The 25,034-nt window shown below is 40.7% G+C and overlaps 1 protein-coding gene across 1 annotated transcript in view; it reads left to right on the top strand.

Moving 5' to 3' along the window:
• The window catches only part of LOC126212757 (trypsin-4-like), a 186,621-nt gene that overhangs the window by 43,319 nt on the left and 118,268 nt on the right, over positions 1-25,034 (top strand). The window contains exon 2 of the mRNA XM_049940164.1: positions 4,867-5,047. Coding sequence (XP_049796121.1) covers positions 4,867-5,047 — 181 coding nt within the window. The remainder of the gene's footprint in view (positions 1-4,866; positions 5,048-25,034) is intronic.

Genomic DNA, 25,034 nt, shown 5'->3' on the forward strand with positions numbered 1-25,034 from the left:
AGTAGGTATTAAAATTCATGGAGAAGAAATAAAAACTTTGAGGTTCGCCGATGACATTGTAATTCTGTCAGAGACAGCAAAGGACTTGGAAGAGCAGTTGAATGGAATGGACAGTGTCTTGAAAGGAGGATATAAGATGAACATCAACAAAAGCAAAACAAGGATAATGGAATGTAGTCTAATTAAGTCGGGTGATGCTGAGGGAATTAGATTAGGAAATGAGGCACTTAAAGTAGTAAAGGAGTTTTGCTATTTGGGGAGCAAAATAACTGATGATGGTCGAAGTAGAGAGGATATAAAATGTAGGCTGGCAATGGCAAGGAAAGCGTTTCTGAAGAAGAGAAATTTGTTAACATCCAGTATTGATTTAAGTGTCAGGAAGTCATTTCTCAAAGTATTTGTATGGAGTGTAGCCATGTATGGAAGTGAAACATGGACGGTAAATAGTTTGGACAAGAAGAGAATAGAAGCTTTCGAAATGTGGTGCTACAGAAGAATGCTGAAGATTAGATGGGTAGATCACATAACTAATGAGGAAGTATTGAATAGGATTGGGGAGAAGAGAAGTTTGTGGCACAACTTGACCAGAAGAAGGGATCGGTTGGTAGGACATGTTCTGAGGCATCAAGGGATCGCCAATTTAGTATTGGAGGGCAGCGTGGAGGGTGAAAATCGTAGAGGGAGACCAAGAGATGAATACACCAAGCAGATTCAGAAGGATGTAGGTTGCAGTAGGTACTGGGAGATGAAAAAGCTTGCACAGGATAGAGTAGCATGGAGAGCTGCATCAAACCAGTCTCAGGACTGAAGACCACAACGACAACAACATCAGTTTTCATTTCTCTTCGCACTGCCATACATAGTTCGGAATACGCTACCGTGTCACGATCGGCTTGGATTTTCATTTCTCTCCTCTGTTGTAAAAGGGTTTCAGTTTTGGCACTTTATTTTTTTGGCGTAGGCCACCGACTTCTTCTGCACTTGAAACAATCGAGGGAATTAGGCAAATGAATTATTGGTTATAGCAGTTGTATAAGCATGTCTCCCTATGTGCTGTGTCCTCACTTTTGAGGTTCAAGGTCATGCAGCGGTGAAAAGATGAGTCACTGAAAGCGATAGATAAGTTGTCATTGGTGAAACCTATTATGAGGCAGTGACGTGCCTCTTTCTGGCCGCTCAGGTATAAAGAAGTCCTTCTCACTCTTCTGAAAATACAGCACAATCTTATGACATGTGGCCTGTAGCTACTGTGAGAGAACCCTCCAATGAGTGATGCTTGTGGCATGCAGATTATAGTACCCCACATTGTAAGTGCTCGCTGCTTCACTTGTGCAGACTGTATACTCTGCGTAGATTTTTTTGTTTCTCTTTAAACGAATTTTATATTGTTCACAGACTGCAACAACTTCTAAGCTTTTCATGACAATTAGGCCACAAAAGCATTGTCTCTTCTGAATGTACTTCTGACCAAAAAGCAATTGTGGTAGCTGGAGTCCAAGGTTTTTGTTAATCAAGCCTTTTGCATTCTTTTAGTGATACTCCATAGAAACTTTCATCCCCTAACACATGTTGTTGTTGTGGTCTTCAGTCCAGAGACTGGTTTGATGCAGCTCTCTGTGATACTCTATCCTGTGCAAGCTTCTTCGTCTCCCCGCACCTACTGCAACCTACATCCATCTGAAATTGTTTAGTGTATTCATCTCTTGGTCTCCCTCTACGATTTGTACCCATCGCGCTGCCCTCAAATACTAAATTGGTGATCCCTAGATGCCTCAGAACATGTCCTACCAACCGATCCCCTCTTCTAGTCAAGTTGTGCCACAAACTTCTCTTCCTCCCAATTCTATTCAGTACCTCCTCATTAGTTAAGTGATCTACCCATCTAATCTTCAGCATTCTTCTGTACCACCACATTTCAAAAGCTTCTATTCTTTTTTTGTCTAAACTATTTATCGTCCACGTTTCGCTTCCATACATAGCTACACTCCATACAAATACTTTCAGAAAAGACTTCCTGACACTTACATCTATACTCGATGTTAAGAAATTTCTCTTCTTCAGAAACACTTTCCTTGCCATTGCCATTCTCATTTTATATCCTCTCTACTTCAACCATCATCAGTTATTTTGCTCCCCAAATACCAAACTCATTTACTACTTTAAGCTTCTCATTTTCTAATCTGATATCCTCAGCATCACCTGATTTAATCGACTACATTCCATTATCCTCGTTTTGCTTTTGTTGATGTACATCTTGTAACCTTTCAAGACACTATTCATTCCGTTCAACTGCTCTTCCAGGTCCTTTGCTGTCTCTGACAGAATTACAATGTCATCGGCAAACCTTAACCTTTTATTTCCTCTCCATGGATTGCTTGCTCAATATACAGGTTGAATAACATCGGGAAGAGGCTACAACCTTGTCTCACTCCCTTCCCATCCACTGCTTCCCTTTCATGTCCTCAATCGTAGAGTCAGTATTGCCTCACGTGTTTCAACATTTCTACAGAATCCAGACTCATCTTCCCCGAGGTCGGCTTCTACCAGTTTTTCCATTCATCTGTAAAGAATTCTTAGAAATGTTGGAACACATGAGGCAATACTGACCCTAAGACTTATCTTAGAAGAAGAGTAAGGAAAAGCAAACCTACGTTTCTAGCATTTGTAGACTTAGAGATAGCTTTTGACAATGTGGACTGGAACACTCTCTTTCAAATCCTGAAGGTGACAGGGGTAAAATACAGGGAGCAAAATGCTATTTACAATTTGTACAGAAACCAGATGGCAGTAATAAGAGTCGAGGGGTATGAAAGGGAAGCAGGGGTTGGGAAGGGAGTGAGACAGGGTTGTAGCCTCTTCCCGATGTTATTCAATCTGTACATTGAGCAAGCAGTAAAGTAAACAAAGAAAAATTCGGACTAGGTATTAAAATCCATGGAGAAGAAACAAAAAATTTTAGGTTCGCCGATGACATTGTAATTCTGTCAGAGACAGCAAAGGGCTTAATAGAGCAGTTGAACGGAATGGACAGTGTCTTGAAAGGAGGATATAAGATGAACATCAACAAAAGCAAAACAAGGATAATGGAATGTAGTCGAATTAAATCGGGTGATGCTGAGGGAATTAGATTAGGAAATGAGACACTTAAAGTAGTAAAGGAGTTTTGCTATTTGGGGAGCAAAATAACTGATGATGGTCGAAGTAGAGAGGATATAAAATGTAGACTGGCAATGGCAAGGAAAGCGTTTCCGAAGAAGAGAAATTTAACATTGAGTACTGATTTTAGTGTCAGGAAGTCATTTCTGAAAGTATTTGTATGGAGTGTAGCCATGTATGGAAGTGAAACATGGACAATAAATAGTTTAGACAAGAAGAGAATAGAAGCCTTTGAAATGTGGTGCTACAGAAGAATGCTGAAGAGTAGATGGGTAGATCACATAACTAATGAGGAGGTATTGAATAGAATTGGGGAGAAGAGGAGTTTGTGACAACTTGACTAGAAGAAGGGATCGGTCAGTAGGACAAGTTCTGAAGCATCAAGCGATCACCAATTTAGCACTAGAGGGCAGCGTGGAGGGAAAAAATCGTAGAGGGAGACCAAGAAATGAATACAGTAAGCAGATTCAGAAGGATGTAGGCTGCAGTAGGTACTGGCAGGTGAAGAAGCTTGCACAGGATAGAGTAGCAAGGAGAGCTGCATCAAATCAGTCTCTGGACTGAAGACAACAACAACAACAACAGGCTATATTTTCAGAGGTGGTGGTAGAGATTAATTCAAATAAAATATTCCATATAATATCTTTTTAATTTATTTTTTACAAAAGTATGGCTGTCAGCCCGCAAGACAGACAAATAGTTGCAGATGTCACAAAATGGAAATTAAGTCAGAAGCGAAGTTTCATAAATTCAATCTCTTACTTCAGTGCAAATTCTCATGACTAAACCACATGTAGCCCTTTTGAGCTCTTCTTGGTTTTCGTTTATGATGGCAGCAGTATTAATAGTTTGAGGAATCAATTCATCTCTGTGTTTACCTGTTATTTGTAGACTTTTCCTTTCATACACGCAGTCAAAAATCTGAAGGGGGCAGTTCCAGGGATCTAGATGACCAAGAAATATGATCATTTTTGTTTATCTCGTCAATACAATTTGCTGATCAAGTCACTTTCACTCGTGAGGGTAGCAACAACACCCACAACTCACATCGGCAGTTGATGAAAACTCAGATGCCTTTTTGGAGACAAAAAATACTTGATACGTTTTGGCGTAACAGTCGTGGACATCTTACAGGGGAGCCTTTATCTAGGCTTTCTTGAAAACAAGCTTATTCGAAGAGGCTATAATGATGAGCAAGTTCTAACAGCATGACAGGCACCTACACATCCTATCATCAGGTGGTACATTATCTAAGTGTAATATTCACCAGAAGATTTAATTTTGCCTGTGGCAATTGTCGAAAGGTCAAGTCCACAAACAAAAATAAACAATGAATTTGATCGTTAGGGCTACGGAAAGCCGTGCCCTCATAAAAGTTATACACCTTATATGAAGCCTTTTATTTGGATTAGTCTGCATTACAACTTCCTAAAATATTTACTTTTCCTCCTGTAACACTTTGTATATGTACTTATAATTTACCAAAATCAATTTTTTCCCTTCTATTTCTTCCTTTGCTGTACATTCAGTTGTATTCTAAATACAAAACCCCATTAACTGATTTTATGGCTTCATTGTTAGTGTGCACAATTTTCTTTTCAGTGTCTCACTTTTACATTATTTATTTTTACTGCGATCGATTATCTTTTATACTTTAACTAGCTCGGTAAGGAAATAAGTATAATTAACTTAAGTCTTCCCATTCGACAGGCAATCATCGCAAAGGAGCATATGGAGCGCAGCCCAGCTGTCGAGGCGGATCCGGGCCAGTTGCCCTGGCTCGCATTGCTCGAGATCCCGGATCGAGAGTACTGCACTGGCACCATCGTGTCACCCACGGCCATTCTGTCAGCTGCACTTTGCCTGAATGGTGCCAGAAATCCGGGGCACGGTGAGTTAAAGTACATCCTGTGACTCTGTAATTAAGAACTGTAACTGACACCGTAGGGTGTCATCTGACGTTTGAAGTCAAAAGCTGCGACGAGGTTGCCACGAATTGTGTCTGCAGGCATCCACCGAGGGACACCTCTCTCTGTGTGATAGAAAATCTCTTTAAAATCTATTTCCTACAAAGATTACTTAAAACTGTTTTTGTACGATTATACCTCTAATCGTAAGAAGCTCTGAGGTTTCCGTCCAAGTGACAGTGTTAAGATAGCGCGAAGTTTCAGCAAACATCGTGCAGTGTTTTTCAAAAGTTTGGGAACACTTTTTTCCATATGGGAACTTTTGCGAGTCTACAGACGTCAGTGTGATAAGTGAACTCGGGCCACAAGCAGACCGACATATCTTCCCAGACTGGCTGTTGCTTGTTCAATTCGCCTTTTCAATCACACATCACCACCTGAGAGAGGAAGAACTTAAACAAGGTCCTTTATATAACTCCGTAAAAAGAAATCACGAGGAGTAATGTCTGAGGACCTAAGAGACCACTTGAGCTCCCATCGGTCTGTTGCTCCACCGTGACCGAGCGATTGGGTAGCACGGTGTTCAGATATGCCCTAACATCTTGGTGAAAATATGGGAGTGCATCAACTAACTGAAGGACAAAGTTCTCTGAGTTGGCATTAACCAGTTCTGCAACATCTGAATGAAGGACGCCAGTAACAGTATGTTCTTCATAGAACGGCCCATGAAATTTCTTGCAAGGTACGGGCACAATAATCATTCATCTTCAGAAAATCTTGCTCTTGTTCGACAATATTATGTTGGTTTTCTGTTCCACAAATCCTACAATTGTGCCTGTTTACTTTCCCATTTATACAAAATGTTGCCCCGCCCAAAAAAAAAAAAAACTATCGAATCCACTAAACAATCGTCTTCGACCTGCAGTGCACAGCAAAGCTCGAATCGCTTGTCTTTGTTTTGGGATATAACTTTTGCACTAACTGAAAAACATGCCACACAGTCACTGTTTCTGATTCATTTGGAGTTCTGCATAGAGATTTTGCTGGACTCCTTGTGCATTCACACCTGGCTGACCACTTCTCTTCTTGACACACAATCACCCAGTTTCAATCCCAATTGTAGATTGCCTTTCTGGTTGATGATTTTTTTCTCATACTTCATCCTATATTTTTGTTAGACACCCATTGCAGTCTTTGTTTTGTCAAATTCTAGCATGCAGAAAGTCTTCTGAGCTCCAGAAAGCGCCATCTTGATTACAATACCTACTAGTGACCGTACCTGAAATTGTGTGTTACACCTGCAATGAGGAAAAAATTTACAAGTTCGCTCTTTCAATTATGTATATTGTTATTTTGTAATGCTATTTGTTCAGCTGCAATAAATTTTTGAATGTTTTCCCAGACTTTTGAAACACACTTTACTTGTCATCTTCTGGTGAAGTGTTGACATATTCTGGATGTCCCAGTATTTTCGCTAGTGGTGCACTGTCTCCACTTGGCTGTGGGGGACTGGTCCTATGTGGCTGGCAGGCAGAGAGGGTGTGGGAGTGCAGTGGTGGAGGGGCCAGGGACTGCATTCGAATCTCTGTGTGAACATTATGGACATGCCTTGCAAGCTGGACATTGTAGGGTTTCAGTTTGGTTGGTCACGGAACTTCCTGGCAGACCACTGGACCAACAGTGCCTTGATGAACTTGTGAACCATATGACACGAAGAATACAGGCATGCATCAGTGCAAGAGAATGTGCTACTGGGTATTACAGGTACCGTTGTGTACAGCAATCTGGACCACCACATCTGAAGGTCACACTGTATGGTGGTACAACATGCAACGTGTGGTTTTCATCAGCAATAAAAAGGGCTGAAATGATGTTCATGATGATCTCTATTCCAATTTTCTGTACAGGTTCTGGAACTCTCAGAACTGAGGAGATGCAAAACTTTTTTTGATGTGTATATATTGATTCAAATTGAAAAATTGCATACTGACATCAACAAGATACATAAAAATAATAATATTTACAATGGAAAGAGAACAGAATAACCAAATTAGCTTTCTGGATATAACAATCAAAATGAAAAACAGTAAACATATGTTTGAAATTTACTGTAAATTCACAGCAACTGACATTACCAACCCCTAATCCTTGAATCACCCACAAGTAACAAAAGAGAGCAGCACTTCGACACATTCTCTGTAGAGTCAATACAGCCTCACCCAATGAGGGAAACTACCGAAAAGAACTGGACATAATAATCCAGATAGCCCAATACATTGGGTACAATAGTAACAGTCACAAAACTAAACAACAAAATTAAAAGTAAAATAAAAGCAGAAAACTCAAAACCATTGACACCATCACAACAGAACCAAACATAAACACTCAGTACCATAACAACTACACAGAATAATCAGTAAAATATAAGAGGAAATAGAAGATGGCACACAATGACATGCAAACAAAAACTCACATAAAATCACCGACTTTTTCAAAACACAGGGAATAAACATGGCATACGCAACAGATAATTCTATCCGAAAATACACTACAAAACTGACAAAAAACATGTATAAAAGAAAGCAGGTATATATCTATTACAGTGTAACACTTGTGATAGCAGATATGTAGGACGAACAGGCAGAACATTTTATGTCACCGCATACAGGAAATCAAAGCAGAAAAGAAAACCCTGTTGAATGATGAAGTACATACACAAAAAAACTCATTGTTTACACTAACAGATAAAATAATAGAGTAACACTGCAACAGAGGACTTTTATCATAATAATAACAATAATACCATCCAATGCCCTTTTCCACTCATTTGTTCATCAATCCCACAAAAGGTTAAAACCAAAACTCAAATCAACTGAACACAAAAACTTTCAACCATTTTCTGACAGCTATTACATTTGTATCCAATATTCTGCAGCCTTTTTTATTTATTTATTTGTTTATTTTCTTTTAAGAAGAAGAAAAATCCTTGCATTATCTCTCTCTCTCTCTCTCTCTCTCTCTCTCTCCAAATTTTTAAAGAGCATTTTCTAAGTGTTGCTGAGAAAGCAGGACACAATGGCCCCTTAGAAGAAGCATTAAAAGTACTGGAAGGTCATTTCCCAAACTCCATAGAGCAGATAGGTTATAGCCCTAAAACTCAAATCAACTGAACACAAAAACTTTCAACCATTTTCTGACAGCTATTACATTTGTATCCAATATTCTGCAGCCTTTTTTATTTATTTATTTGTTTATTTTCTTTTAAGAAGAAGAAAAATCCTTGCATTATCTCTCTCTCTCTCTCTCTCTCTCTCTCTCTCTCTCTCTCTCCAAATTTTTAAAGAGCATTTTCTAAGTGTTGCTGAGAAAGCAGGACACAATGGCCCCTTAGAAGAAGCATTAAAAGTACTGGAAGGTCATTTCCCAAACTCCATAGAGCAGATAGGTTATAGCCCTTATGACAGTACAGGAAGTAAGAATCACCATTATTTCTTTAAAAGCAAAAAATTCAACTGGTGTTGAAAAAATCTCTAGCAAATTACTAAAAGCCTACTGCAATGAGTTCAGTGAAGTCCTAGCTCATATATTCAATGCCTCTCTCAAACAAGGTATCTTCCCTGAAAGGATGAAATATGCTATTGTAAAGCCCCTCTACAAATGAGGCAATGCCTCAGATGTTACAAACTATCAGCCTGTCTCTCTTTTGACTACATTTTCTAAAGTTCTCAAAAAGCTAATATATGCCAGAATAGTCAGTCACCTAGAAAAACATGCAATAATTAGTAAAAACCAGTTTGGATTCAGAGGAGGTATCTCCACAACCAAAGCAATTTTTTCGTTTATGAATAATGCTTTGGAATGCCTCAACAAAAACACATTGCCTGTGGGCATATTTTGTGATCTGAGGTTTTCACCATCCGATATTACATGCGCTCGATGTATTAAGGTACCGAGAACACCAGCTGTTTGTGCTGGGAGATGGCAGCTTGACGCCTGGAGATACAGATCTGTGCGAGTCGGTTTCCTGTACACAGAATGTCCTAATGACCCATCATTTTTACGGTGTACTAGCACGTCTAGAAGTGGTAAAGTGCCATCTTTTTCAATCTCCATCATGAATTTGATGTTCTCATGTAATGAGTTTAAATGATGAAGGAACTGGAGAAATAAGGAACGCCATTCGCAACTGTCATAAGAAGCAACGCACTGAGGATGCTGATGATGACTGTAAATAAACTGTGTTCCTTCCATACGCCGGGAATGTGTCGTCGAAAATAGGCAGATTACTGAAGAAAAATAAAATCGAGGTTATCTTCCGTCCACCAGCAAAAAACCGGGCCCTGGTTGGATCCGTTAAAGACAATTTACAACTGAAGAAAGCAGGCGTCTACAAAATTCCCTGTGAATGTGACTCTGCACATATTGGCCAGACGACAAGAACTGTCCATGAACGATGTACAGAACATGAAAGACGGCAACCGTCAAAATCGGCAGTAGCAGAGCACTGTATTTCTTTGGGACATTCAATGGAACAAAAATTTTAGCTCCTGTTTCCAGATTTTGGGATTCTGTAATCAAAGAATCAGTGGAAATACGTCTTGCCAATAATCTTATAAATCGTGACAATGGCTTTCAGCTGGATAAAAATTGGAATCCTGTTATTAAAATTATACAGTCACAGCGGAATCAACGGCGTCATTCGATGCTCGATGACAAGATGATCTTTTACTTTCACCACCAAGGGCAGCACGTACAACTCGGCTATGTCGTGCATGTCAACACCTGACGCATGTGGTGTAGGATGCCAGTACAGTTCACATGCGCGAGATTTGTCACAAATACTGCGACTGCACCCGGGCTCTTCAGTAGTTGTGTACTCACCTGATGATGGCCAGACATCTCCAGGCCGAAATATCGTGGCAGAATGTCGACGGGATCCGGCTGCATACCCGGAAATTATTGGAAGAAGAAATACGCCGGGAAAATTTCAGAAGTCACAAGTTTACAACGTTTGCAGATGACACAAGTATTGTGATAGGCAGTAAGATACCCTCTGATCTAGAATTAAATGTGAACAATTTACTTGACGATGTTCTGAACTGGTTCACAGTAAAATCTTTATCAATAAACATCAGCAAAACTAATTATATTCATTTTCATTCTGGTCACAAAAGTTCACAGGAAATAAACATTATACATGAGAGCCAGCAGATAGGGAGAGCACGTTGCTTGAAATCTGGGGCATATACGAGGGGGAGTTGGAAAATAGTTTTCTCTTGTCGACTGTGGGCAGAGTTGTGTGATATGGGTGAAAGACGACACGGCAGGTGAATGCGCAAGTGCAAGACACTGATACACCATTAGGTTGAGGTCGACTGTGATGGAGCAGACGGCACTGTCGCAGTGCCTGCGCAAAGCGGAGGCCAGCCGCTCTGTCTTTTCCCGGAGTTATGGAGAGAAGGTGCGTTTTGGAGTCGTGTTCACAGGCTGTTATCCGCTATGAATGGGCACTTGGAGTATCAGGCACAGAAGTTCATATCCGCCTTGTTGAGGTGTATGGGTCAGGTGTGATGTCGAGGCAAATGTTGCGGAGACGGTGCCAGAATTTCAGTGATGGACGTCAGCAAGTGCAGGACATACCGAGACCTGGACGGACACACACGGCCACTACAGATGAAAATGTCAGGAAGATGGATGTCATGATAAAAGGAAACCGGCATTCAACGCTTCTTCCGTATGCAACACCCTGATTTTTTCCTGGAAGTCTTTTTGAAGCTTGTAAAGCGGAATGACAAATGTCTCAATGTACTTGGAAATTATGTAGAAAAATAAAGATACGTCTTATCTTTAATGTCTCATTCTCATCTTTAATGTCTCATTCCACACACAACCCTGACCACAGTCTACATCTACATCCATACTCCGCAAGCCACCTCACGGTGTGTGGCGGAGGGTACCCTGAGTACCTCTATCGGTTCTCCCTTCTATTCCAGTCTCGTATCGTTCGTGGAAAGAAGGATTGTCGGTATGCTTCTGTGTGGGCTCTAATCTCTCTGATTTTATCGTCATGGTCTCTTCGCGACATATACGTAGGAGGGAGCAATATACTGCTTCACTCTTCGGTGAAGGTATGTTCTCGAAACTTTAACAAAGCTACTGAGCGTCTCTCCTGCAGAGTCTTCCACTGGAGTTTATCTATCATCTCCGTAACGCTTTCGCGATTACTAAATGATCCTGTAACGAAGCGCGCTGCTCTCCGTTGGATCTTCTCTATGTCTTCTGTCAACCCTATCTGGTACGGATCCCACACTGCTGAGCAGTATTCGACCAGTGGGCGAACAAGTGTACTGTAACCTACTTCCTTTGTTTTCGGACTGCATTTCCTTAGGATTCTTCCAATGAATCTCAGTCTGGCATCTGCTTTACCAACGATCAACTTTATATGATCATTCCATTTTAAATCACTCCTAATGCGTACTCCCAGATAATTTATGGAATTAACTGCTTCCAGTTGCTGACCTGCTATTTTGTAGTTAAATGATAAGGGATCTATCTTTCTATGTATTCGCAGCACATTACACTTGTCTACATTGAGATTCAATTGCCAGTCCCTGCACCATGTGTCAATTCACTGCAGATCCTCCTGAATTTCAGTACAATTTTCCATTGTTACAACCTCTCGATACACCACAGCATCATCTGCAAAAAGCCTCAGTGAACTTCTGATGTCATCCACCAGGTCATATATGTATATTGTGAATAGCAACGGTCGTACGACACTCCCCTGCGGCACACCTGAAATCACTCTTATATCAGAAGACTTCTCTCCATTGAGAATGACATGTTGCGTTCTGTTATCTAGGAACTCTTCAATCCAATCACACAATTGGTCTGATAGTCCATATGCTCTTACTTTGTTCATTAAACGACTGTGGGGAACTGTATCGAACGCCTTCCGGAAGTCGAGAAACACGGCATCTACCTGGGAACCCGTGTCTATGGCCCTCTGAGTCTCGTGGACGAATAGCGCGAGCTGGGTTTCGCATGACCGTCTTTTTCGAAACCCGTGCTGATTCCTACAGAGTAGATTTCTAGTCTCCAGAAAAGTCATTATACTCGAACATAATACGTGTTCCAAAATTCTGCAACTGATCGACGTTAGAGATATAGGTCTATAGATCTGCACATCTGTTCGACGTCCCTTCTAGAAAACGGGGATGACCTGTGCCCTTTTCCAATCCTTTGGAACGCTACGCTCTTCTAGAGACCTACGGTACACCGCTGCAAGAAGGGGGGCAAGTTCCTTCGCGTACTCTGTGTAAAATCGAACTGGTATCCCATCAGGTCCAGTGGCCTTTCCTCTTTTGAGCGATTTTAATTGTTTCTCTATCCCTCTGTTGTCTATTTCGATATCTACCATTTTGTCATCTGTGCGACAATCTAGAGAAGGAACTACAGTGCACTCTTCCTCTGTGAAACAGCTTTGGAAAAAGACATTTAGTATTTCGGCCTTTAGTCTGTCATCCTCTGTTTCAGTACCATTTTGGTCACAGTGTCTGGACATTTTGTTTTGATCCACCTACCGCTTTGACATAAGACCAAAATTTCTTAGGATTTTCTGCCAAGTCAGTACATAGAACTTTACTTTCGAATTCATTGAACACCTCTCGCATCTCCCTCCTCACATTACATTTCGCTTTGCGTAATTTTTGTTTGTCTGCAAGGCGTTGGCTATGTTTATGTTTGCTGTGAAGTTCCCTTTGCTTCCGCAACAGTTTTCTAACTCGATTGTTGTACCATGGTTGCTCTTTTCCATCTCTTACGATCTTGCTTGGCACATACTCATCTAACGCATATTGTACGATGGTTTTGAACTTTGTCCACTGATCCTCAACACTATCTATACTTGAGACAAAACGTTTCTGTTGAGCCGTCAGGTACTTTGTAATCTGCTTTTTGTCACTTTTGCTAAACAGAAAAATCTTCCTACCTTTTTTAATATTTCTATTTACGGCTGAAATCATCGATGCCGTAACCGCTTTATGATCGCTGATTCCCTGTTCTGCGTTAACTGTTGCAAATAGTTCGGGTCTGTTTGTCACCAGAAGGTCTAATATGTTATCGCCACTAGTCGGTTCTCTGTTTAACTGCTCAAGGTAGTTTTTAGATAAAGCACTCAAAAAAATTTCCTCAGGGGAAACTTATTTTTCATCTCCCCCACGTATATAGATTGCTGGCTTAACTGGGAACAGCACATCCACCAAAACCTCAAATGGCTCAGCTCATCAACATTTGCCATTCAGATAATCGCCAAAGTTGGAGACATCAGTGTCTCAAAATCTGCTTACTTTGGCTACTTTCACTCACTTATGTGTTAGGAATACTCTTCTGGAGCAATTCATCACTGTTGAAAAAGGTTTTTACAAGTCAGAAAAAGGTTGTCCGAATTTTGTGTGGAGTGCCTCCAAGAAACTCGTGTCACAATATTTTTAAGCAAATATGTATCCTAACCACTACTTCACAATATATCTTTTCAACCATGATATTCATGCTTCACAATCCTTCTCAATATGAAACAAATGAAATGTAGCAGCACCATAACACAAGGAGAAAATGTGACCTACACTGTGACCTGAAAAATCTGTCCCTGGTGCAAAAAGGTGTGAAATACAAGCACAAAAATCTTCAATGCACTTCCAAGTAATATAAAGTGTCCATGAGATAAAAAAAAGTACTGTTTAAATAAGCTAAAGGAGTTCTTGCTTGAAAAAAAGTTTCTATTCACTAGAAGAATTATATAGCAGAGATAGCTAATTTTATTTCCCAAATACTATTGTATATTCCTGCCTAAATATATCTTGCTGTGTTAATCAGATTAATTGGTGATCAGTAAAAAATTATTTGGACAAAATCAGAATGTTGTATCTGGAACTCTGCTTGTGAGTGTAATTTTATCCTAACGATTGTGTTTCCAACTTGCATTATTAATCTTTGTTTGTGATCCTTATGGAAACTAATGTAATAACGAACTAAATGTTTTGACTCATTTCACACCCATGCATTAACACGGAGAAATGGATCTACGGAATACGTATTGCAGTAAATAAATAAAATCTCTCTCTCTCTCTCTCTCTCTCTCTCTCTCTCTCTCTCTCTCACACACACACACACACACACACACACACACACACACACACACACACACACAGATATAAACACAACAGAAGTGAACAGATGTTACATCATACACCTCATTAGGTTAGCAACAGTGAACTCAAAGCAGTTGTCTTGAAGTCACAGTTTTTTATCAAATATCTACATTCATGACAGAAGACTGATAGCATATCACAACAAAAAGGGAAAACACAATGAAAAGTGGACAGAAAAATGTTTGAAACATAAAAACATGCTTGTTTCGTAAATATAGAGGTAGTGCAACAACCAGCAGGAGACCAGATAAAAGAAAATGCAGATGCCAACTAAAAAGGTGCAGGTGAAGAATTGTAAATAATTACTTATTTACGTAAAAACTGAGAAGCGAACTGTTTTATAATCTATGAATAATACATATCAAAACAAAAGTGTATCATAACTTTATTATTATAGATACCACTGATGGTGCCTTAAAGTGAAAAATAGCGAAACGCATCTGAGAGAATAAAATACAGTGCAGCAAGAGAAGGCAGTTTTTATTTACAAAACAAATATTTCTGTGCTTGCTGCAGAGGATGGCCAAGCAAACACTCATCTGTCATATCAGAATGTCAAACACAAAACCTCTATGTAAAAATCTTTCCAAGCAACAAATGAACCTGAATTACATTTCATTTGTCTGAGTGAACCACATAACTATTGTCATCAGAGTTAGTCTTCTCTGATAACTTCGCACTTCTCCAAAGTAGGTCGATGAAGCTAGGAGCTTCTATTTCCCCTTCCATGTAGCTACTTCCCCTTGTGAAGTTACTACAGTCACCGACCCATCTTGAAGACATGCACTGCCCTTTAGCAGGGGTCTTCATATGCAAATAAAATAACAAACACACATTATATTTGTCTCTCCTTTATGACAACTTATTTTATAGTTTTCATTCCGAATATCATTCAACAGCATGGATATGTAGGGATACATGTCACTCCTCAGGAGTGATATGTAACACCACAGCACACTCTCACCATGTTTCTGCTAACAGGGGATTCCAAACTGAAGTTAGCTGGTGACCTTTGTCCCTAATGACAAGATTCTTTTGGATCCGTATTTCTATGGTTTCCTTTATAATGCTGTCCCAATAGGCCATTACTCAGCATAGCAACTGCTGTTCTCAAAGTGCCAAGTGCAATCTTCATTTATGCTTTGCTGCTGCTGATTATGATGATGATGATGATGATGATGATGACAATGATTATGTGTCGAAAAAGGACTAAACTACTGGATTACCAGTCCCTAGTTTTATGCTATGCTCTGCCACTGCTGATTTCTCTGTGTCCCAGTCATACATACAACTTATTTTGTCACAGAATCTCGCGTTAACGGCAATCTGATGAGTGTGTGCCCAAGACTGTACAGTATATGAGATGGATCTGAAGTGCCTGCACAGAGATTAGAGCATAGCCTCGGGGTCAAATGCTTCTTGAAAGCCAGCTACACAGGACCCAGTTGCCAGGTGGAGGGGGTGCACCTCTAGCGAAGTCCACAATATCTTGACATTCTCCAGGAGATGCATATGAAACTGGTTAAAAAAACATCACAATATCTGTACACTGCCTGCTGACTGGAAATCCATCAGTATGGAATGGGAAATTCTGCGTTCACACACCTTTACAGGGTGAGGCAAAAAGATTGTAACATTGAACGAGTCTTTAATAATGTGAAATTACAAGGCAGGGATTTGGTGACTCATAGAATCTGTCCATTGTTGATTGTAAGTCCCACTGGGCAATTTGGGCAGGGATAGAAGTGATGACCTTAGTGATGCAGTGCTTCAGGTCATCGAAGTTGCTAGGTTTGCTGGCACAGACACGATCTTGACTATGTCCCAATGCCAGAAACTGCACATCAGGTTGGGTTAACATACTGGCCGTGGGACAGTATCACCTCTGCCAATCCGACATTTACCGAACACATCCGTTAAGTAATACTGAACTGTCTGACTGTAATAGGCAGTGGCACTATCTCGCTGAAAGTATTCTCACTGGAGAATGGCGAGTGGCGCGTTCTCCTCTATGAACATGCTGAGTATGGCAAGGTAATTCTCCCCCCTGAGAGCCTGCTCTTCAAAAAAAGGGTCCAGTCATTCGAGATTTGCTCACGGCACATCAAACATTCACCTCAGGGGGAATTCTGCACCTGCTCTCAAACTCTCAGGAGATGCTCAGTCACACAGATGACACAGTTGTGCTTGTTCACATGACTGCTGACATGGAATGCTGCTCTGTCAGAAAACATGAACAGAATGTCAGTCTCTATGTGCACCATGTCCAACATAATTTGTGTAGCTCTCACATGTGCCTGTTTGTCCACATTTTTGAGCCACTGCACAATCTGCAAATAGTATGGCTTCATTCTTAAATTATGGTGCTAAAATTGTAACCATTGACATTTGGGAAATCTTAGTCTCTAGAGAAAGTCTGTGTGAGGACTTGGGTGGCCTGGCTACCATCACTGATTGGACGAGGATGATATTCTCTTCAGTTTGGACAGATCTCTTTCTACTGCTGTTTCCTTTCCAACTGTCTTGAACAGACCATGTCCTGACAAATTTGTTATAGGTCCTACCAAATGCTTGGGGACTGAAAGATGTCCACTAGGCAGCTGTTTTCCTTCATTTCTCAATAGAATATTTGGACATCATGGTTTAATCTACAAAAAAAAACAAGAAAAGAACACGCGTTTATTGTTAACGTCTTTTTGCCTCGCCCTGTGTAGTGTCACAAAACATCTCAAAAATAAGTTGTTAATTTTAATTAGTGCCAGAGTTATGTTAATTTTTTGAAATGGTTGAAACTTTCTAGTTCAGGAAAAAGCTTGAAACTGATATGTCATATCTAACTCATTGAAATGCCTTTTGTTCTGTCAATCTCCAAAATTCCTCAATTCTGCAAAGGATCTTTCCAAACTTCTGTATCACATTGCATTTGCCATGTATAAGCTTTCAAGAAGTCATTGTTCTATTTCAGTTTTATTAATATTTTAACTTTTAATAAGTATGAAGTGAAATGTAGAATCTGTTTTTCCTACAAAAATCACATGGGGTAGAAATCTCTGTTCTGTTCTTGGTTTTTACTGTAGTCAGGGTTACATTTCTTCTTTAAATAGATTAATTTCTTGCACCTGAAAATGTTTCCTACTCATGTACTGTTTTGCGCAATGGAAGTGTCACAGACCGTACCAGTACAGCTTCTACTGGTCTGCTACTGGTTGGAATGGTCCAACCCACTCATTGTCAAATAGAACTCACACATAATAAAGTGGTGGTGGTGCAGAAATGCACTCTTGTCCTGAGCACTGGGTGATTCCATTTGTTATTCTGAAGAGACAACCGCGTCACTTGACTCGTGTTCTTCCAGTTTTCTCATTGCTATTTCTTGGATACAAAAGTGTGGCACCACAACTATTGTTCACAGTAGGTGCACAGAAATGTCTTTATAGTCAGGCACATGTAATTATATGCATGGCCATTAAATTTCTGTCAGAAGAGACAAACAAGGAAGCAAAACCTCACTAAAATGTGTCCCCCTAGGTGGCTCTTCGGGAGGACGACGGTTCAATCCCGCGTCCGGCCATCCTGATTTAGGTGTTCCGTGATTTCCCTAAATCGCTCCTGGCAAATGCTGGGACGGTTTCTTTGAAAGGGCACGGCCGACTTCCTTCCCCGTCCTTCCCTAATCCGATGAGACCGATGACCTTGCTGTTTGGTCTCTTCCCCCAAACAACCCAACCCCCCTAGGTGGCTCACCACCCATTGATGAGTTCCTGCTTGTCTATCATGGGGCCCGATCCTTCCCTTTCTGTGCTGCAGCTATCCTCCTGCTATTATTTTTCCCCTCCCTGAGGAACATGTCTAGGCTATTTTTGGAAATGGGTTCTGAAGTTTCGATAGCCTGGCACCAGAGCAGCCCCTTGTCTGATTTTTCTTTCCTCCTTCCTTTCTTCTTTCTCCATCTCCTACCCTTCCTTCGCTTCAACATTTGAGGTTTCTCTGTTTCTTCTTCCTCCCTGTGTGCTCCTGAAGGCTGGCCCACGCGTTTGATGTGAAGAGGTGACGGGGTAATGTGTAATTTCCAACCCCACGGTGACAGGTAGGATTCGCACGTACACCTGGTACAGGCCAGGCCCAGGGAGGGGGGAATCCCTGAGCCTGTTACCTTCCCATACCGCCAGTTGGTCCCTCTGTCAGGTGTTCGGGAGCTGTGACCTGAGGTATGAACAATCACCTAAAGCAGGTGAGCCCTTCTCTGAAGGGAAAGGGGGGGGGGGGGGCAGTTGGAAGAAGCACGCCCTGGAAACCCTTGCCAATTGTGGGGGATTTTTTCACAATATGCCCACGACCATCTCAGTCCATCTGAAACTAGACTATGGATTTTTTTTTTTTTTTTTTTTTTTTTTTTTTTTTTTTTTAAGTTGCTCTACATGTCATCTCTCACCATTTTAACACAATCCAATATCATGGAATACATTTGTCTGCTGGCGCCTTTTACACTAACCCGGTTGAGAGTCATACTGAAGTGATGCCCTCCTTAGCAGATGCGCATATTGTTTGTCTGCCATGGTTGGCCACCCATCCTATGCCTTCTTTTTTTGATGACTCCCTTGACTGCCAGTACGGTCACAGGTTCGAATCCTGCCTCGGGCACGGATGTGTGTGATGTCCTTAGGTTAGTTAGGTTCAAGTAGTTCTAAGTTCTAGGGGACTGATGACCTCAGAAGTTAAGTCCCATAGTGCTCAGAGCCATTTGAACCATCCTTCTTATCTGTTATCTCATGGAGTTGGCTTTCAGCTACTACTCCAGCAGCTTAACTTCGCGCTACCTGCCACATTACAGACGGCCCGTGTTCGTCTTTTACTTATTCTCTTCCCAAGGACACTACTCCAGATTCGATCTATCGCTGTAAATTTTTCGATCTTCACACGCACCTTAGCTATAGTACTACATGTATGCTGATGGCTCTAAGACTGACCATGGTACGGGGTGTGCCGTCGTCATTGGCACCGACTATTTTCAGTATCGGCTTTCAGAACATTGCTCAATATTCACAGTAGAGCTCTTCACACTATCAGCCCAACCAGTGCATCTGGCAACACAAGCTTTCCAATTGTGCCATATGCTCAGATTTTTTGTGGCCTTCAGAGGATCTGTGTGCAATACACAGTTCATCCCTCAGTGCAACAGGTCCAAGAAAGCTTCCACTTGCTCGCTGCTGAGGGAGCTGCTGTGATTTTCATGAGAGTTCCTGGTCACGTGAGTGTGACGGGAAATTAGGCTGCCGACACTGCAGTGAAGGCTGCAGTCCTCCTACCTCATCCTGCTAGCTCTTCCATTTCTTCGGATTCTCCCCTTGTTGCCATCTGTTGGCGGTGTCACTTCCACTTTGCATCACCACTGGGCTTCTCTTTGCAGGAACAAGCTCCAGGAAATTAAACATCTCCCAGTGGCTTGGCCGACCTTCCGGAGGAGATCATATTAGTTGCCAAATGATGCGATAAAAGAAATCAGAACTCACACAGAAAGGTTTAAGTGTTTGATTTTCCCCGCATGCCATTTGAGAGTGGAACAGTAGAGAAGTAACATGAAACAGGTTTTATGAACCTTTTGACAAGACATAATTGTGAATTACAGAGTAATCATGTAGTTGTGAAGAGGCCTAATGTCTCAGTCAAAAATCAGGTTCTTCTTAACAAAGGCCACAATCTCTAATATATAAATGCAGGGAACAGGCAACAATTTTAATGCTCTGAATATTGGCTCAGTGAATGTTCTAGGAGGCTCTTGTTTTATTACCGTTATGAACCTCTTTGGCATCACAAATTTTCCTATGTATGACCTCAGAATGGGATGCCATAAGAGGAAACTAGTTCAATATGTTATTGTTGTGGTCTTCAGTCCTGAGACTGGTTTGATGCAGCTCTCCATGCAACTCTATCCTGTGCAAGCTTCTTCGTCTCCCAGTACCTACTGCAGCCTACATCCTTTTGAATCTGCTTACTGTATTCATTTCTTGGTCTCCCTCTACGATTTTTTCCCTCCACGCTGCCCTCTAGTGCTAAATTGGTGATCGCTTGATGCTTCAGAACGTGTCCTACTGACTGATCCCTTCTTCTAGTCAAGTTGTGTCACAAACTCCTCTTCTCCCCAATTCTATTCAATACCTCCTCATTGGTTAAGTGATCTACCCATCTAATCTTCAGCATCCTTCTGTAGCACCACATTTCGAAAGCTTCTATTCTCTTCTTGTCTAAACTATTTATCGTCCACGTTTCACTTCCATACATGGCTACACTCCATACAAATTCCTGACACTTAAATCTATACTCGATGTTAACAAATTTCTCTTCTTCAGAAACGCTTTCCTTCCCTTTACCAGTCTACATTTTATATCCTCTCTACTTCGACCATCATCAGTTATTTTGCTCCCCAAATAGCAAAACTCCTTTACTACTTTGTGTCTCATTTCCTAATCTGATACCCTCAGCATCACCCGACTTAATTCGACTACATTCCATACTAATTCAGTATACTAAAACAAAATAAACTGTCTTTAGTATTTTTGTATCAGAGAGCTCACTAAGGACTTGAAAAGCATAGCATAGACTATTCAATCTTTCATCAGCTTTACTCTGTGAATATTCTATTGTAAGTTATTTCTATTCATGCCCCAATAAATTTTATTTACTTGACTTTGCTTTATTGCTTCATACGAGGGTGGTTTGAAAAGTTCTCAGAATCACCACGAGAGATCACTGCTAGTGCAACGAGAAGTTCACGTGATATGCATTGGACTGTTGGATGTAAATATGTGCCACGTCAGTGCTCTTGGAAGAGAGCTGTGGTGGTGACATGGCTCTGTTGTTCCCGCATAGTGATTTGCGAAGATGAAAAAAAATGAGATTCGAGCAGTGATTTAGTACTTCGTAAAGAAAGGTATGAAAGCAAAGGAGTTTCGTGCCGATTTCCAGAATACACTGGGGGCTCTGCTCCTTCATATTCACCTGTTGCCAAGTGGGCAAATGAATTTAAATTTTGTCGGGAGAGTTCAGATGACAATCCGTGCAGTGGTCGGCCAAGACGTGTCACTACTCGAAATCATTGCAAAAGTGCACAAAATGGTCACGGAGGATTGCCAATTGAATGTGCGTGAAGTTGCTCACGCTTGCCAGATGTCATCTGAAAGGGCATATCACATTTTAACTGAAAAAGTAGAAATGAAAAAAATTATCTGCAAGATGGGTGCTGCAACTCTTGATGTTGGATCAAAAATGTATGAGAGTGGATATATCGGAACAATGTTGGGCCCATTTTAGGAGAAATGAACATGATTTTCTGTGCCAGTTCATACCTTAGTTGGTGTAATTTTGCCATGGGGACAGCACATGCATGCAGGTGCGCATTGTCTTGATGGAAGATGGCTTTCTTCCTTGCTATACCTAGCCTTTTTCACATATCTTTTGTTGCAATTTGTCCAGGAGGTTAGCATAGTATTCACCAGTAATTGTTTGTCCAGTGGGGACAATGTTGGGCCCATTTTAGGAGAAATGAACACGATTTTCTGTGCTAGTTTATGACCATAGATGAAACTAGTGTGCACTACTGCACCCCAGAGACAAAACAACAGTCAAAACAGTGGAAACATGCTGATTCTCTGCCACCAAAGAAAGCAAAGACAATTCCTGTGGCTGGGAAGGTCATGGCATCAGTGGTCTGGGTGCGAATGGGTTCTGTTTGTAGATTATCTCCCCACTGGACAAACAATTACTGGAGAATACTATGCTAACCTCCTGGACAAATTGCAACAAAAGATATGTGGAAAAGGCCAGGTATAGCAAGGAAGAAAGTTATCTTCCATCAAAACAATGCGCGCCCACATACATGTGCTGTCCCCGTGGCAAAATTACACCAACTAAGGTATGAATTGTTGCCACAACTGCCTTATTCAGTTGGTATGGCTCCTTCAAACTTCCGTCTCTTACCGAAACTGAAAATTTTTCACGGTTGATGAAGATTCACTTCAAACAAAGAATTTATAGCCGAATTTAACTATTTTGTAGGCCTGGAGGAAACTCATTTTTGAGATGGGATCAAGGCACTGGAATATTGTCGGACCAAGTGCATTAATCTATAAGGAGACTATATTGAAAAATAAAAAAGTTTCAGTGATGTAACTTTTTTTTCTCCGTTCTGAGAACTTTTCGAACCACCCTCGTAACTTGTCAGTAGAAAAATGTTGCTGTTGCAGCACAAAAAGACAAAATATGTTTCTCCTAAGACTCCGATAGAAAAGTGAGGAACCAGATGCCTCATTCTGCTTTCCTCATCAAGAATTTTGGCTTGCAAACATTTGTGCTCTTTCAACATTGTAAATCCTTTTACCCACTCTCTCTGTAGTTGAGCCTACATATTCAGCATCTTCTCACTGCTACTGTCTATGTACGTCTCTCCCTCTGTCTCCTTTTTCTCCATTGATTTACAGTGTATCCCAGTGCCACTGTGTCCTCTCAATCACACTGTCTCCTTTTGTCCTTTCCCGCTGCCACTGCTTCCACCATGTCTTGGCAGCTCAAAAATTCCAGGGATCCCACTTAATTCTTTCGCCTACACTCGGGACTCTAAATTTTCAGTCCATTATTTGCCCTCCCTTATACCTAACATGTTAAATTTTGCCAGAATGGGATGGTCCAGACCACACAAGCATATTTAGTCTCCACTCACCTCTACTTTTCATTTCCACTTCCTCCTCTCTCTTTTGCTCCCACTGCTTCTGTCTCCATGTTTTACTGTCACTGTCTCTCACTGACCACCATCACCACCTCCTCATTTAGCTCTCACTGCTATTGTCTTAATCCGTTTCTCTTTCTCTTTCACTGCCACTTTCTCTCTGATACCATCACTGTCTCCTCTTTCTTTCTCTCCCACTCTCCCTGTCTCTCTGCTACACTCTTTCAGTACAAAAACACACAAATAAGTTTGCATGACAAAATTTTTGTTGAGGAAGGCAGTTTGAGGATTGAGACAGCCAGTTCACCACTTTTCTATCAGTGTCTTTTAAAGTGAAACATATTTGACATTTTTGTGCTCTGACAGGAGCATTTTTCCTGTAGTTCCCGTCTTTAACATGGCACAGCAGGGTCTGCTGCTTATATAAAACAAATTCTACAGGCCAGTAACGTTTTGACAGTTTGTTTGTATACTTTGACACATACAAACAAAAAATAAGTATGCTTAATATAAGGTTAACACAAAATTGTTTGCTTTACATGTTTCTAATGCTTTGCTCGTGAGTCACAATTCATCCAGAATGCCCAGCTTATAATCTGTGTCTCTAAGAGTAAAAATGTTACTCGCTGTATTTTATTGAGTTTGCAGTCTTTCTAGTTTTAAATAAATTTTGACAGTCATTTTATGATCTTTTCAGGAGTGTTAAAGACACTTTTTAGCCTATTTTTTCTCACTGTAGTAATACTTTAGGTATATTTGTGTGAGCATCATAGAGTTTTATTGGTGAACAAATGCTGCCTAAAATGTAGTTTGGTGGCCATAGAACCCTTGTGAGGACCCCTAGAACCCTTGCCATGTGTTCAAGTCAATTAAAACTACAGTTACACTTCACACTGAATATTATATTCCTAAATATGGTAACTTTGGACGTCTGGATCTCGGTAACGGATAATGCTATCAGAAAAAGTTTTGAAGTTCACTGAGATCATTATCTTAGAAATATGTGGTAAAAATATTGACAGTTTGGCATGAACAGATATTATAGACTTGGCTATAGCCGCAATTGGTACTTTTCGTAGTCAAAAATCATGGCTTTGAGTTTTCTCACTAACCACACATGGACAAATAGTTGTTTGAAAGCCACCTAAGGTCCAACCTAGACCACACCTAGTGCGAAAGAAGCAACCAATTTGCTCATTTTGCCTGGTCTGCAGGAAGTGTGTAATCATTAAAATTTTAAACTGTACCGTAGGATTGTTATAGTAGGCATGTTCTTCCAATAGGTATGTGAATGGTCACTAGGTCGAGGGCTATTCAAAATACTTGACCTCTAATCTCTGATAAGTAGAACCTGAGATATGACTCCCTGAAAAATTGCATTTCTGTGTGTGACTTTTTCAAATGTGTTGGTACTGTCCACTTGTGTGACTTTTTGATGTACTGAATAGCATACGCGCAGTTTTGCTTGTATTTAATAACAGTCTTTTAGTGTACAATGCAAAAATTAATGGAATCAGTCAATTCATCCCTCATTATTTAAATCAACAGATTTTGAAACAAGTTTGTGACATCTGCAAACCGTACAAGTAAGGCTTTAGGTAAATTCAGAGGCAGATCATTGATAAACAGAAAAGGAAAAGAAGGGACTTCAGAGCTGAGCCTTGATGTACACCAGACCTAATCACAGTTTCGAGGGACTGAACTTTATCAGTATCTTTACTAGAAATTTCGAGCACCTCCGTCATATTTGTGAGAAGACCGAAACTGATTCCGGGTACCTGTAATACGAAATGGCTCCTTTTTTGTAGTGGACATGGGTGATTGACTCAAAAAACTTGGTAAGATCAGTGAACAGACGAGAAAGATGATATTTATTATTAAAAGTCCTAAGGATTTGCTCAATAAATGGAAAAAGTGCTTTTCTGAGGGACTCGTTTTTGCGAAACCCGAGCTGGCACTTTGTGAGCAAGGTATTTTTATCAGAGACTGCTGTTACATGGTTGTACATCTTTTTTCCAATATTTTTGACATGCCAGAGAGACT

This window comes from Schistocerca nitens, chromosome 11 (assembly GCF_023898315.1).
Source record: "Schistocerca nitens isolate TAMUIC-IGC-003100 chromosome 11, iqSchNite1.1, whole genome shotgun sequence".
NCBI lineage: Eukaryota > Metazoa > Arthropoda > Insecta > Orthoptera > Acrididae > Schistocerca > Schistocerca nitens.